This window comes from Aythya marila (genome assembly GCF_965140915.1).
Source record: "Aythya marila genome assembly, chromosome: 7".
Classification (NCBI taxonomy): domain Eukaryota; kingdom Metazoa; phylum Chordata; class Aves; order Anseriformes; family Anatidae; genus Aythya; species Aythya marila.
In genome coordinates, this window is record NC_139048.1 from 14,186,885 (window position 1) to 14,201,973 (window position 15,089).

General features: G+C 40.6%; 1 protein-coding gene across 1 annotated transcript in view; it reads right to left on the reverse strand.

The window, feature by feature from the left end:
- ARMH3 (armadillo like helical domain containing 3) overlaps nucleotides 1-15,089 on the reverse strand; it is a 119,643-nt gene that overhangs the window by 80,208 nt on the left and 24,346 nt on the right. Inside the window, exons 15-20 of the mRNA XM_082764493.1 lie at nucleotides 13,331-13,432; nucleotides 9,839-9,897; nucleotides 8,463-8,528; nucleotides 7,334-7,403; nucleotides 5,775-5,835; nucleotides 2,831-2,919 (exon numbers count right to left, since the gene is read on the reverse strand). Coding sequence (XP_082620619.1) covers nucleotides 2,831-2,919; nucleotides 5,775-5,835; nucleotides 7,334-7,403; nucleotides 8,463-8,528; nucleotides 9,839-9,897; nucleotides 13,331-13,432 — 447 coding nt within the window. The remainder of the gene's footprint in view (nucleotides 1-2,830; nucleotides 2,920-5,774; nucleotides 5,836-7,333; nucleotides 7,404-8,462; nucleotides 8,529-9,838; nucleotides 9,898-13,330; nucleotides 13,433-15,089) is intronic.

Here is a 15,089-nt window from a genome sequence, read left to right on the forward strand (position 1 = left end):
TGTGGCATACAGCAGCACATCCAAAAAATTAAAGTATTGAAAACTACAAAAACAGACAGATGTGTGTCCTGAGAGATGCCAAGCATGTAGCTCCACTGCTTTTCTCTGCCATCTTTGTAACTTAAAATCAAAAAACGAAAGGCAGAAATTTTCTTGAAGTCCTGCTGGTCTTCCAAAGACAAGGAACCCACAAATGGAGAGCATCAATCTATCCATCAGATGACACACAAGCAGCTTATCTTAGAGAACAGCTAACTTTAGAAACAGTAGGTGAGCAGAATGCTCCCTTCGTTGCTACTGCTTCCACCTACAACCTCTATCTTGGATCCTCCACATTCCATATAGACTACCTCCTCACCCCACAGTATTCCCTTTGTCTTTTTCTCCTACTCAGTTTTCTTCCTGAAACTACTCTCCACCTGTTATGTTCTAGGTACACTTCTCTCCCCTCCTTTCAAGGCTTCCTTACACCAATTCCCTCCACCTGCTTTGCTCCACTCAGCTCTGTTTGGGGGCTTCCACTGCTGTTATCCACACTGCACAACTGCAGCTTTGCTCCAGTCATCACGTACCTTGTCATTTAAGAAGACAAGTGTGGGCTTGAAGACCTTCTGTAAAGCTTGCCTGGTGGAGCAACTGAGGAGATCTCAGACCTTAAGGTGAGTAGATGTTCCCTTTTAGGCACTCATCCAGCAGTGACAACTAATCCTTCAGCCCAAAGCAAAAGCCCAAAGGGATGGAAATGAATGCAGGAGGCCCTGTACTCTGGTTTGGCACTGTCTGTCAGGCTGATCAAGACTAGAAAAATACCCATTTTATTTTTTTTTTATATCAAAGGCAGCAACATTCTGCGTAATCAATGAGCAGCCTTGATAGGGATAGGAGTTAATTATGAAATACATCTCAAGATAGAGCTGGCAATTAGCACTTAGTCTGCCACAAACAGCACTTTAGAAATACACACCTGGAGCAGCTAGGAAATGCCCTTTTACAGGTGCACACATCAGTCAACACAAGGCCTTGCCAGCCTGTATGAATCACCTAGCAGCTGCTGAAGAATCTCTGTTCACCTCAATATCCTATAGAAAGAAGATTTAAAACACTTACTGTAATTTACTTCTGCATGAGAGGATCTCCCTACACATGCAGAGATCTATACTAAGGGGGGTGGAGCTCTTCAGCTACATCAGGTGTGCAGCCATTCCTGGTCCTTCACAGAAACTTGATCAATCTGAGTGCTTTTTACTATACTGCTTTGCTTTCTAAGCATGTGCAGTACCTAATACTTGTGCGGCACTTTACATTTCCTAAACACTGTGCAAACACCAGCTAGAGACAGCTAACAAGACCATCTCAGAATACTGAATCAATGTGTAGCAAGGATTACTTTTTTTTCCCCCCCAAAACAGGGGAAGTTAAAGATTGAAAGATGTCTCAGAGTGCTCTCCGGACTGTGGAATAGTACCTTCAAGGAGAAAGCATTATATTTGAGACTTGAATAATGCCATTGTGTAGGAAAGATCCAGCTCACCCTGGCCAAATAGGAATGGATCCAGGTTGCTGGTAACTGCTGAGAAGACATCACACAAACTGTCAGATGCAATTTCTATTCACCACAGACATTCGCATTGTAAACACTCTTCTCCTGAACTAGTACTACACTGCAGCCATGCCTCTAGGGGTTCTGTTCTGAAGAAAGCAACGGAAAAGAAATCACTAATCCCTTAATTAGGGGCACCCACTTCACCTTCTATAGGAATAATTTAGAAAGCCTGAATGGGCCACATGTCACACAAGGCAAAAATTTATTAACTGAACCTGACTCAGATTGTTGGTTCGTTTTTCTGTACCTACACTCAGCTGTGCAAAGCTACTGAAGGGAAGTACTCAGTGTTAATTAAGAACAGCTTCAGAAGCCACTCATCACCACCTTCTTCCCTCTCAAATTTCTGATGGGAGTTACATTACACCAGCAAGTCACTGATCCTAGGTCTCAAGTACATCTCCAGGAATACACAATTAGGGCCATATTCCCTTGAATTTTCATAAACCTCTTGTTTAAGACACAACAGCTTGGGGATTAACTGTACTTTCCTAGCTGAGCTACTTCAACACTTGCAAGGTTAAAACAGAAGCACACACCATAACCACAAAAGAAACCTGTTAGTCTCCTCATCCATTCTGCTATCCTCCTCTCCAGACCTCCCACACAATGATGGCATCATAAAACAGTCCTAAAATGCTACATCCACTACATTATGAAAAAAAAAAAAAAAAAATCAAGCATTTAAAAAAGATACCAGTGGCATAAACCAGACTATCTGCCATCAACGCAAAGGTCAGACCTATACACCTCTCTTCCTTCCCACTGACATTTCTAGGTTGTTCTCCTCAACAGGAGATTTAATGTACACTATTCTATGTATATCCACTTCTTACAGTTAAAAGGAAAAGTAGGGTCCACCCTCCATTTTATCTAAGAACCTACCTCCGTTTCACTCTCAAATAACTGAGAGAAACACTGCTGCATAAAACATTACTTCATTTCTCCAATCAGGTGAAGGAGGACTCAGGTAATGAAAAACAAAGACACTTGGATACCATGGTGATCATGGCCAGACAAGAAAGTAAATTAGCTACCATTATGATAATGACCTGGCTTTCTAAAAGAGGTAATTTGCATGTAGCAAGTAAGCTGAAAAATAAAGATGATTTAACAGAATTGATGCTTGCTGTTTAACCCTGTAGCACTAGAACAAGCACTCATGGACAAACAGCTACCCACTCCTTGGGCTTTTTATATTTGACCATCTCTGTAGATGCAAAGTACCTGACCAGAGCTCCCTCCACGTGTAATGAAGCCTCACTCTGCATTTCTTCTGGTAGCACAGCAGCTTGTGCACAATCTGAATACAGCGTCTGGAAGAAAAGAAAAAAAAAAAAAAAAGCAAAGAATCAACTGCATTGCTTTTCCCAGTAATTTTACACTGAAGCTGTCAGCGTCTCAGAAATCAGCAGGGAAGTAGACAAACACAAACCCTAACAGAGGAGAATGGAGCTCATGGTTTGGGGCTCCAAGAGGGAAGCAACAACCATACCGGATGAACCAGACTAGACCAGAGGAAGATGCCTGTATAACAGTTTAAGCTCAACATGATTAGTTGCTCTTTATATTTAATTAATACTTTCCACTCTTTGCTGACTTTATCTGAGGACCTCGTAAGCTCTACAAATGTAGTTACCTGACTTTCAGGCTCCAAATGCATGAGATATTGCTACCAGGTTTTGGAAAACCTGGTCAGAATGGAGCTTTTTGGTTTCTCTGGCCCAGGTGACGAGGCTGAAAGAACCTATACAGCGAAACTAAATCCGCAAGGTATTTAGTTTGACTGAATGAAGCATGCAGTTTAATTTTATATATAATATATATATACATATATATTTAATTCTTTCAAGTTTAAGTATGAACATCAGAAAGATCAAGCAATACACTTATGAGCTCTGAAATCCCCCCAACATACAGCTAGTATAATTCTGAAGTCTTCAAATCATGCAGGCCTCTATAGCACTTTATAGTGGTTATAACACCTCTATAGCAGTTATACAAACTCCTAGGTACACAAACACATTTCAGTACCATCCAAACTGAATACATCATATGGTGAGTAAATTCCCTAGCACTTGCAATTTTTAAGGACAAGATAGAAAATGTATACAAATTTGAATTTGATAGATCAACCTACTTTTAATTACTGGCATTTAGAAAAACAGAGAGAAAACAGACTTCAAAAGGAAACAATTCCTTTTTTCCTAAACTCTTATTTCTCAGAAATACATTAATATCAATACCTCTCTGGAAAGACACTCCTGAGAGACATTAAACATCACACAAACAGAGAAATCAAATTAAAAACATTGCATGGAAATTGTTCAAGATGGGGTGAAGAGTTCAAAATAAGACTTTCAAAATCCCTAAGAAATAATATGCACATGGTATATGTTCTTTTTAGACTCTTATACAATCCCCAAAACACAACAGTGGGCTAAGGACTGAAGTGGCTAACTTCAGAGGAATAAAGGTAAAACCACTTGTAATAGCTGAGCATCACATTAAACACTGCGTTACAAATTGGATTCTCAAATTCAAATAGAAAAAGGAATCAAAACTGCCACGATAGCAGAGAGCTGTCTTCAGATCAGGAACAGCAATTGCTCTGGGGAGAAAGCTACCATTTCTGATGTTACTGGCACCAGACAATGCCCAGTGCCTTTCCACCTACGTATTTACCTGGCTGTAAGATGAGAATTGGCCTCTTCAAAAAACTACTTAAGGCACTGACCAGAAAGAATCTTGTAAAGGATAAAACATTTTTTTTTTGTAATTACAACAGTGTTATTGCAAAATACTCTGCAGAGATATCTCAGCACTGAAACCTACGTGTAGTACGCAGCAGCATACATTTTTCTGGGTGAAAGCAAGGCACGGAAAAAAAAGGGTTGGGGGGCATTACAGTTCCAGTCCCTCTGCCTTAGGGGTCAGAGAGCCAGCTACCAGCCCTACAGACTCCCAAACCACACTGTGGAAGTCACATCCGTCCTGGTGGGGTGTCTTTGCTAATTCAGCTTTGCACCAAGAATTCATAACACACTTAATGGACAAAATAACACCTTTGGGCTGGATTTCTCTTTCCAGTATTAATATGCCTTCCACTGAGCAAATTCATATTGCCACCTATTAAATGTAACGCGGAGAAGTATCACACTATTTGTGCATTCAGAATATCCACTTCGCCTGCAATATCTGTGTCTGCTCTGGGATGGTTTCAGACAGGAACATAGTGAAAGGGCTGCACAAACATGCCAAAAGGAATAGATACGGATGTCTACTGATTGTTGCTACAGCTCATTATTTTTATTCTCATGGGGTTTCTAGATGTGACCTTACCTTTGAGCCCAAGCATTTCTCAACCTTCTTCTCAATCCCAACATACTACCCAACGACAACTAATTCTGTAATTGTCATTAAAAATACATTTCTCACAAAGTTTTAATTGAACTCTATGACCCTTACAAAGGCACTGTAATTTCAGAGTTATTTGGGTAAAATCAGAGCACACTGAGAACTTATGTTAAGGGAAAACAACCTATGTATCTGTATCCCTTCTACAGAATATAGTGCTGTTCAGGCCTGGGGGAAATCCAGTACTGTACAGACAGTCAGAGCAAAGCCAATGATCTGCCTAAATCCTATTTCTGCCCTCCAGGACAAAGCAGAACAAAGCATTCTAAGGGCCTAGTGGGACACAAAGTGCTCGTGTGCAGCTCTGTCCTCTTCTCCTCTCCTTTTCCCCACCGCCAAGTATTACCCTAGCAGTCTATTTCAGGCTTAAACTTCTTTCCCACTCTCCACATCACATTCCAGGCCTCACATCAGTCATCCCCACTTTTTTAAAACTGTCTTTTCAGTTTCTAGACCAAGAATTCTTGCCATAAGTGCATATTATGAAGCTTCTTTCAGATTGAAAAGCTCTTTGTATTTGATCAAGTAAATGATGAAATCAGTTTAAAAGGTGGAAATTCACTTCACTTTCAATTTTCCCATCACAAAGATTATTTTAGAAATAGAAAAAGTTGCCAGAAGAGTTCATGAAGAGTCATCCTGCTACCCACCAGCCACCAAAACGTTATTTCAGCCAGACGATTGTTATATGACTAGAATTCCATCCAAATTCAAAACTTCAAATGAAACTACGAATCAACCAACAGATACTTACACGTAGAGATCCATAGGAAATTCTTTCATCATGTGTGTTACAATGAACTCCACCATCAAATCTGAAACAAAAGAAAATGATGAAGTAAGTATTGAGCTAGCTACAGCTAAATTCTAGTAGACAATGAAGAAGAAATCAACCTACTCCACCAACCTCCCTACCAGCCAATAGTCCTGCTTAGAAGAAACAAATTTTGCTGGAAAAAAAAAAATACACTGGAAACCAAGGGCACGTAATATAATTTTGTTTGAGGCACTGCTTTCCTCATATGCTTTCCCTCACTATTAGTCAAATAAGGAATACACTGTGAATTCTGATGCTTAGAATTGTTCTCGTATTTCAAGCCCTGTCACTAATGGAAAATTCCATTGAGAAGCACATTTTAGAAAATCATTCTCACCAGAAATCATACAACCCAGAGGTTTACTTTCAGAGAAGATATTGTAGAGAACACAATTATTTATCCATAAAATCAATTCTGAAGCAACTAAGCCTAGTCTGGTCTTAACACAGACTATACTTCTGCTTAAGACTCATTCAGGAAAAATAAAAATAGAAAATAAAAAATAAATCAAGAACGTCTCTAACATTTAAGGGAACCCAATGTGAGGATAACAGGTAAAAAGCTCCAAAATACAATTAAAACAACTGGAAGAGATAAGTTACTATGGTTCAGCCAATAAATCCTAACCAAAGGCACATCCATGTGTTCACCTGAACATAAAACATTTAAGTTGTGCCACTGGTAACAACTGTGAGGTGTAACCTCCTAGGGTCCTAAGCACCCAGCAACAGGACTCTATAGTTAGCAAAAAACTGTCCAGGGGAAAAGTACATGATATCTGGTAAGTCTAGAAAGATTCATTCCCCATCAGTTTTGTTGTGCCATCAACAATCACCTGTTTGAAAATCCTGGAGCACAAGACTTCTTCCATTTCATCAGGCTTAAGAGCCGCCCAGAGATTCAGTCTCCATCCATCTCTGTACCCATTTATATTTTTGGCCTCTGCAGCCATGAGTCTCACAATTTAATCATTCACTGTGTGAAAAGCTTTCAGCTGTGCCTCTACATCCACAGGCAAAACCAATCCTTGCTACTGACATTCTTATTGTTATTTTTTTCACTCAGAAAAGGCTAAATGCCCAGCAAATCTTCCTCAAGATGTATTTGTCTCTTCCATAGGTTTGTTCTCATTATATCATCTAGACAGTACTTGTGACCAACTGTCATTACACTCACCTAAAACTCCTAATTTATTAATCAGCTGCCCTGACTATTGTTATGTAATCAAGTGAAAGAGGCCAACAGGCTTCCACAAAACTTGCTGTAAATGTATACAGGATTTCTTGCTACAGAGCAGCAATCTTGAATTTAATTTCTCTGTGAGGCAGCCAGGTACAGAGATGGACTGTCCATAGCTGGAAGTCTCTTTAGTACTTAACTGCTTTCTTTTTATGTCCATCCACCCCTCCCCTTAATCCACAAATCTCATTTTTCTGCTGCAGAACAAAAGGTGCTTTGGGAGCCAAAAGCAGGCAGGCACTCTAGCAATACTCACCGAGCACTGCACACACCAGCGGGCGACAGGGCAGGTTCTTGTCTGCCGCTTTCTTCCTATGCCTCATTGGCTTCAAACACACAAAGATGAAAAGAAGTCAGAAGAAGCCTGAAGTGACATTCTGTGTATTACTGTATTTTTCATGCAAATAGTACCATCACAGACTTCCCTTTGTCTTTCTCTCCAACTGCTATCTCACCTATATTAATCCTGAAGGCCACAGCTGAGGCAAAATTTTGCTTGCTTTTCAGCACACCGACCACTGGGTTTTTGTTACTCTAGCTGCGTAACTGGAGGGCATTGTTATATCATAGGGTAGAAAATCACACAGCAGTCCCTTTTGCTTGTTTAACATACTGATTTGCTCCTGACCCAGATGCCTGATCTGCATTCTTAACAGCAAGTGCAGTATTAAATAGCTTCAGCCTTAACAGTAATAAACCAGAGAGGCTAACTGAACAGAGAGTTTTCTGCCAAGTGGGAAAGACTAGCACCCTTGCAGTATGTTTACTATAAAGATGTTTGCTTCTGTCCTGGATCAGTGACACTTTCAAGCACTGCTCCGGTGTCAGATGAGGTAGCAATCACCTGCACCTTAAAAACAGAACGCATGAAGTCAGGAGAACTGCTCAGTTACTTGTAACTATATAAACACTTCGTGAGCTAGGCAAGGAAACTTCCTTCATGGATAGCTATAGGAAAAAGCTATGGAAAATATATTTTCCTCTTTGAAGACAAATCCCCCCATTCAGGAGAAAGTATAAGCCAAATCAGAGCACCCAGTGTAACTCCAATTGCACATTATTATATCAAGAGGGCTAAAGCTTGCTGAAGCTTAAGGAAGAACATTCTGTGTTACTGATCTCTTCAGAGACCTCATAACACACAGCTCCTGCCCGGCTACACAGGCTGCTGAATTCACCAACAGGGCAACCTGTCTTTTGAAGGACTGAGACATTCTGGGAATGATTTTTAAAATCCTTCTCTAACTGCTGCATTTCTGACAGTGTTTCCACATGCCTTAGCAATCTAGGTTAGACGTCTGTGACACAGTTTTCAGCAAATGGGGACTTGAATCCTGTGTTCTCATCTCAAAGACAATGCAAGGCATCCATAGGAAAAGACTCACCATCCTGTGGAGATTTACTCGAAAATTCATATTGTCATCATGGAGAAAAGCATTAGCATATTGATCCTGTTGAAAAGGGGAATAAAAAAGAGAGATGAATAGCAAACCAACTGGACACCAACTTCCACTTGTCTCTCAAATCACGTGCTTTAGTGCAAAACTCCTAATAAGTAGCTATAAGGTTAAAAACATCTGTGTAACCTTTTAATGTCCACACACATCTTCGATCCCACAAAGCTAACCTCCCTCCTGAATCCAATTCCACATTAATTAAAGTCTGTACTACTTGCTGTTTTACTCACTATTTATTTTCCATTACCTCCTTTGCTCATCCAAACTGCAGACTGTACACATGGCAGTGTCAAGATTTTAACAAGTGCTATATAATGCACACAAATCTTTGTGACAGTGTGGAAGAAGGTCCAAACTGGCATTTTGATGGACCCATCATGCCAGAATTCACTGCAGCACTAGCAAATAGGTTGATAAGCTGTCCCACCCCTCAGGCAAAACTTGTTTCAAGACCAGGTCTAAATCAAAGTGATTACTCCAGGCCATACAGCCAAGTTGTTAAAATAAATACACCATTCCTTTAGTACCAGAGCCAAAACATGCCCTTGCTATGTAGAAACAGCATTTCTTATCTTGTATTCACCCATCTGAAGAACTTGAGTGCCACAAATACTTGTTTATAAATAACAGAAATGCACATAATTAGCTTTTAGACTGCACCCTGAAGAAACATTACTTTAGAATCCTTACACTGGTTATGAACATTGCTGCTTTTTACTCTTTGCTAAGAAAGGTCTTTACTTGCAAGCAAGCAAAATGTAAATGCCACACAAACTCCACACCATTCAGGTCAAGCCATTAGTGCACACTTCCCACAAGACAGGACCACCTTCACCAGTACTGCTGACACAGCCCAGCGATACTGCTTTCTCACCCAACTACAAGATTTCCTACAGTCCTACAACCACACAGCTTTCTTTTACTCACATCCTTCTTGGGCAGATGGGATACAGCACTACCCATACTCACCATGAGTAGCAAAGAGGTGAAAGGTGTTAGTAAACTATTCATCTAAAAGCCTGTAACACCACAAGGTGCTCAGTAGCTAAGTGAGAACAGGCATAGGTTCACTGTTTTCTCTCTCTGCCTCTGTGAGTTGGCTATACCAAGCAAGATTATCCAATTTTCAAGTAAATTTTAACAGAATGGCATCAGTTTTATTAGCAAAACATTAATTGCCTGAGGGCCTCATTACTTAGAACCACTGTGGATTTTCAGCTCCTGGTGAACAGGAGGCAGGGGATGTGTAGACAGACAGGGCCCTGTAACACACCATCTGCTGAAGGGTCCCACAAGAAACCTACCTCTGCTATGCACGTCAGGATAATCAGACACAGCTTGCCACTGTGTAGCCGGTGCTCATCTGCAAAGAAGCAAAAACAAGTTCTGCATGAGCCACTCAACACTGGCAATGCAAAAGCTATTTCATTCTGCAGCAATGAGAGAAAGCCCAGCCTTGGAGAGTCTTCATACCCTACTTCCTCCAGGATAGCTAATAATCCAACAATTCTCATTAGGCACTCGCCCTCCTGGTTAGACATCAAAACCCACGAATCTTTTCCCCAAAGTTTCTGATTTGAATCTCCAGCACCACTACAACTATCAGTGAGGTTTCTGTCTCATCCAGTTTTACTTTTGCAGGTATTCCAAATGCTAGTATAAATCCCTGCCTTTCTGTGACAATGGAGGTGTGCTTTTCTCTCTCTGAGGCAAAATGGAAAGATCACCTTTGCTGTGGGTTATCAAAGTTTTGCTAGAGGCACAGAACAGCGTAGCAGAGCAAGCATGTGGGGAGTTTAAGCCTCAAGTTTTAAACCCAGTGATGAGAGACATGACGTAGTTTGTTCTATGTAAAACCATGAATGAAGTCAGCAAGGACTTAGCATTTTAAGGCAAATTAAGAGTTAAGGAGTTCCACCTTGATCAGGTCCTGCAAATTCCTATTCTTCTTAAAACTTCAAGCAGCTTTTGGTATGACTGATTACTGGAGGGCTGAAAGATTCACAAATAGAATGAATTCTGCAAATAAGACAAGTGCAATTTTTGATTGGATTATTTAGATCTCTTCTCTCTCAATTTTAATCTGAAATGCATCTCAGTTATTTAGTGTATAAGTCACAGAGTAACTTTGTATGGAAGAAACCTCTGGACCCATCCTTGCTCAAAGGACGTGCATAAAGTAATCTATAAAAATAGACAGAAGGGGTTTAGCTGGCTATTCTGCGTACGCTGATGCCTCGCTTTCTATTCCAGGCTGCTGAGAGACAGATATTTACTAACAAGATGTGCCCTGTAGTATACTGATTTCATCTTGCTGCTCTTGAGTAAAAGGAATTTGGGAACAGGAGAATTAAAAGTCTCACCTATGCCTTCTTACCTCAGCTAAGGCATGTAACTGAAAAGTTTTCTACACTAGCAAGAGAAGGAAAAATGGCCTTAGAGAGCTCTGATGCACTGGAGCCTTGTTATTTTGCTATTGTAAGGCCTCACTGTATATTTCTGTAGGTGCTGCTACTACTTCTCCCTGGGGATCATGCTGTAAAGGCTCCTGTTCCATACTAAGTACTCTGCCTTCAGCCAGCGTGTTGTGAAGATCATGCCATTTGCAGCAGAGTTATGGGGCATCTACGCAGGCAGTTTACTCACACAGACGCTCTGTACTTTAGCAGCATCCTTCATTAAGGGAACAAAGCAGACCACTTCCTAGGGGGGGGTGCATCATTATGAACCCTATTTTACAGATGGGAAAAAATGACACAGAGCTTTTGTTTCTCTTGAAGCAGCTGCCTCTGACTGGCACAAGAGAGATGTCAAGAGGAAAATCTAGCAAAATGCAATCTATTAAATTATGCTCTCTGGGACAGGACTGAAACAACTGTCTAGTCCTGGATGTGGAGCAAACCAGTCTCCTCTCTAAGTGTTCCACCTGTCTCAAGACATACAGAGAAAATTTAAGTTCTTCATTTTTCTTCCCTTGTTGCTATATTGGTTTCACGCGCTTTCTCTTACACAAGAAGAAAAAAGTCAGGCAGGACCCCATCTATCCTCAAAATAAAAGGACAGGAATACACCCACTAGAATTAATAGGCAGCAGTTGGGAAAGCACATTTTTTGTATGACTGATCTGTAGAACTCTTTGCAACATACTGCCATGGAGGTGAGCAGATAGGTCTATCAGCCACACAAATTTAAAATGTTTTACAAGCTAAAACCAAGATGATGCTTCTTTCTTTAACTCCTATCTCATACCAGGATAAACTCATTTTTAGCTGGCTTGTTTAGTAAGGAATCTCCTCTATCAGGTTTCATTCCATCTGAGACTAATCCAGCCTGATAGTTCCTGAGGCCCTATACACACTTCCCGTATTATAGTGACTAATAAGTGTAGCAGTTAAATTTAAATACATAAAAATTGTTTCATCAGAGACTTGGATCACCAAGAGAGACCCTGAAAAAAACAAATGAGAATGATTAGAGAGCTAGTAAGCCCTCCTCATGCGTGCAATCTATAAAGAATGACTGAGCGAAGATTGAGGTTGTTTAGTTTAAAGACAAAAGCAAGAGGAGACATGAAAGCAGACTTCAAATACAGAATGACTGTCACAAAGAAGAAAGAAATAATCCATTCTCAATACCCATCTTGGAGAAGATAACTAGTAATTAATTTAAATCTCACCGAAGAATTTAAGATGCACACGAAGCTTTTTCACACTGAAGGTAGTTAAACACTTGAATAGTCTAAAAACGATACTCCCCTATCAGTGTCTCATCCAACCTGTTAGCAACAACTCTCAAAAAAAAAAAGATAGGTAGACCTGATTCTGCTTTGGTTTTGAGCGATGTGCTAGATACATTCACGAAGTCCTTCTAAGTCCTAATTTCAATTATTCACTTTTTCAGTAAGAAGCTTGCATACTGAACAAGACTGCCAGACAATTTCCCTACAAGCTTGCATACAAGGAAACTCCCTTGTCTACTCTCTTATACAGTATGTTCATCTTATACAAGTGTTCATCCAGTTCAACAATCAACATATCATAGCTCTGCAGCCATCTTCCTACCTTTGTTCAGGTAACATCTAACTTAAAACAGCACAAGTTGGTAATGGGCTGAAATACGGTAAAAAGATCACTTGTCATGTTCTTGCTATGGCCCTGCCCATACAAGCACTGGGCAGAACAGGACCCTTAGGTACCTTGAGCAGGAGATGAAGCAATACATCACCAAGCTTCATCTCCTGAAAGCTGAAATTACCCCCCCTCCAAAGCTATCAGAAGAAACACAAGGCACAGCACGGAAATGTATCTCATCAAGTAACTTACTGTTGGTACAGTGCAAATCACAGCCACCACCTGTATAATTAAAGAGCTGTCTGTTTAACCAGCAAGTACCAGAGGACACAGAAACGTTTCCTCCTAATGCTGAGCTTTGCCTCATGCGTCAGACTAAACTTTCTTAAAAATACAGTTCTCTGTTACATGACTTTCCCTCTCTGACAGGGGGGTTTGGAATCAGATATGTTCACAGCTCCTGCACAGGGACAGATTTGGTTATTAAGTACTATTATTATTATTATTACTAAATTCTTCCTGTAGTTGACTTCTCTTCTGCCAGTATTAGGTCTCTCCTAGTATCAGGTAACTGTCATCTCACAATAAGAAATCATTTCATTCACTCTAAAGGTGGAACTTTCAGTCATCTGAAGGTATTCCCTTTAGCTTCTGTTTCTGGAGATGTGTTCCTATGTCCTCCTGATTTCAAGACTGCTGCATCGACAACTACAGGAATTTACTTACCTTTTGTGTCCTGCATCACAATCGAGCTGTACTTCAAGAAGGTTATCAGCAAGTTGCTAGTCTGCACGTCAGCATCCAAAGGCAGCTCTGCAGAGCTTATAACTAGAACAAAGCAGATAAGACACATTCACCCTCCATAAATACAAAACACAACTATACAAAGAACCAGGTCACAGATTCACAAGTCTGGGATAGATTCAACTTATTTGTAGGGTCACCTGAGCTCCTCCTCCCTGACGATCACCCAGCAAAGAACCTGTATTTGAATACTGGTGCTATTCCACCAGAGTACACTCCTCCTGCTCTAAGGGTAGGCTGGGATACCCTGCAAAGTGAGACGCCTCTTTTTTCTTGCCTGGTGTTTTAGCACTCATCAACACTCCCAGCCTAGGGAGACTCAACAAATTCTCACCAACACGTATCTAATTCTTACAAGCAGTTCAACAGTGCAAAACATAAGGTCAAGAATAATGGTATTTATTTCTGTGGTAGGTTGATCAGCTGCAAAAGAACCAATGCAATACCATACTACACTATCAGGTTATTAAGATCATAATCTACCAACACAGAGCTTGATAAATTGAAGGGACAATGATGTGCCTTTAACACAAGGCACTAGATACAAGGGGATCTCTTCCAGTTTTACTTTCCTGTCCTGATATGACTGTAACACTTCTGTTCTGGCTGCCTAGGAGCTCCTGACAAACTCTCAGGATTTAAAACATAGGAGGCCATATGTGGCTTGATTTATGATTGCCTGAAGGCCTTCTCCCTTCTCAATCCATAAAGACAGCCTAAGAAAGGGCTCCCCTTTGCACTGGAGAAAGATCTGCAGTTGACTGGAACACATATCTTGACAACTATATATTCTCTTTTCACTCTATCGGCAGTAATTTTCAAGTCTTTCCTCACACAGATCTTGGGGGAACAAAAAGGTATTTATGACGAGACTGGAACTTGCAAGTAGTGAGGAATTACATGCATCTGAGTTTCGGATAGCTAGGTTTGGGGCTCTGAGGAGAAGCAATTTGATCCTGTACGTAACTGTGCTTTGGCTGAGACAAACGTTTGTTTTAATGATGCCTTTTACAATTCAAGCTTTCAATCTCATAACCCTGTAATGTGGTAAATAAGGTTTATTATTCCTGGAACTGGGGCACGCATAGGCACAGAAAGGTACAGGAGACACACCAACAACAAAACGCTGGATTCTTAAAACAGAGCACTGAGAGGCCCAGAGCTCAGCGGCTCTCACAGAGCTCCGGATTATACAATCCCCTTGAATACAAAATTGCAGCCCTTGGAAACAACGGGCCACGTAGATCAATGTAACCTCGCTGTTCGAATCACATCAAAGAAATGATAATGGGGCTTTTAGCTTCTGGAGGCTGCACATCCCTAAGTGCGAGCTGCTTTAGTTTCTTCAATCTTGAAACTCTGGAGCTCCCAATGTGTTGTTCACATGCCCAGTCTGTTGGCAAAAAGTCTAAGCAATGAGACTGGAAGCTTTTTCACCCCCAATATTATGAATAGCTCAAAGATTTAGCTAAGAGACTGAGAAAATGTATTTATATCCCCAGTGGGTCCTTCTGAAGCTGTTACAATGAACGCAGTGAATGAATATTTAACAACAGTAAGCAAACTGACATTTAGATAACTATGGTGACAGGCACAGTCAATTTACATATTATGGATCAACAGTTTCTAGCAAAAGTCTCATTTAAGAAAAAAAAAAATCACTCTGAAGAAGACATCACTG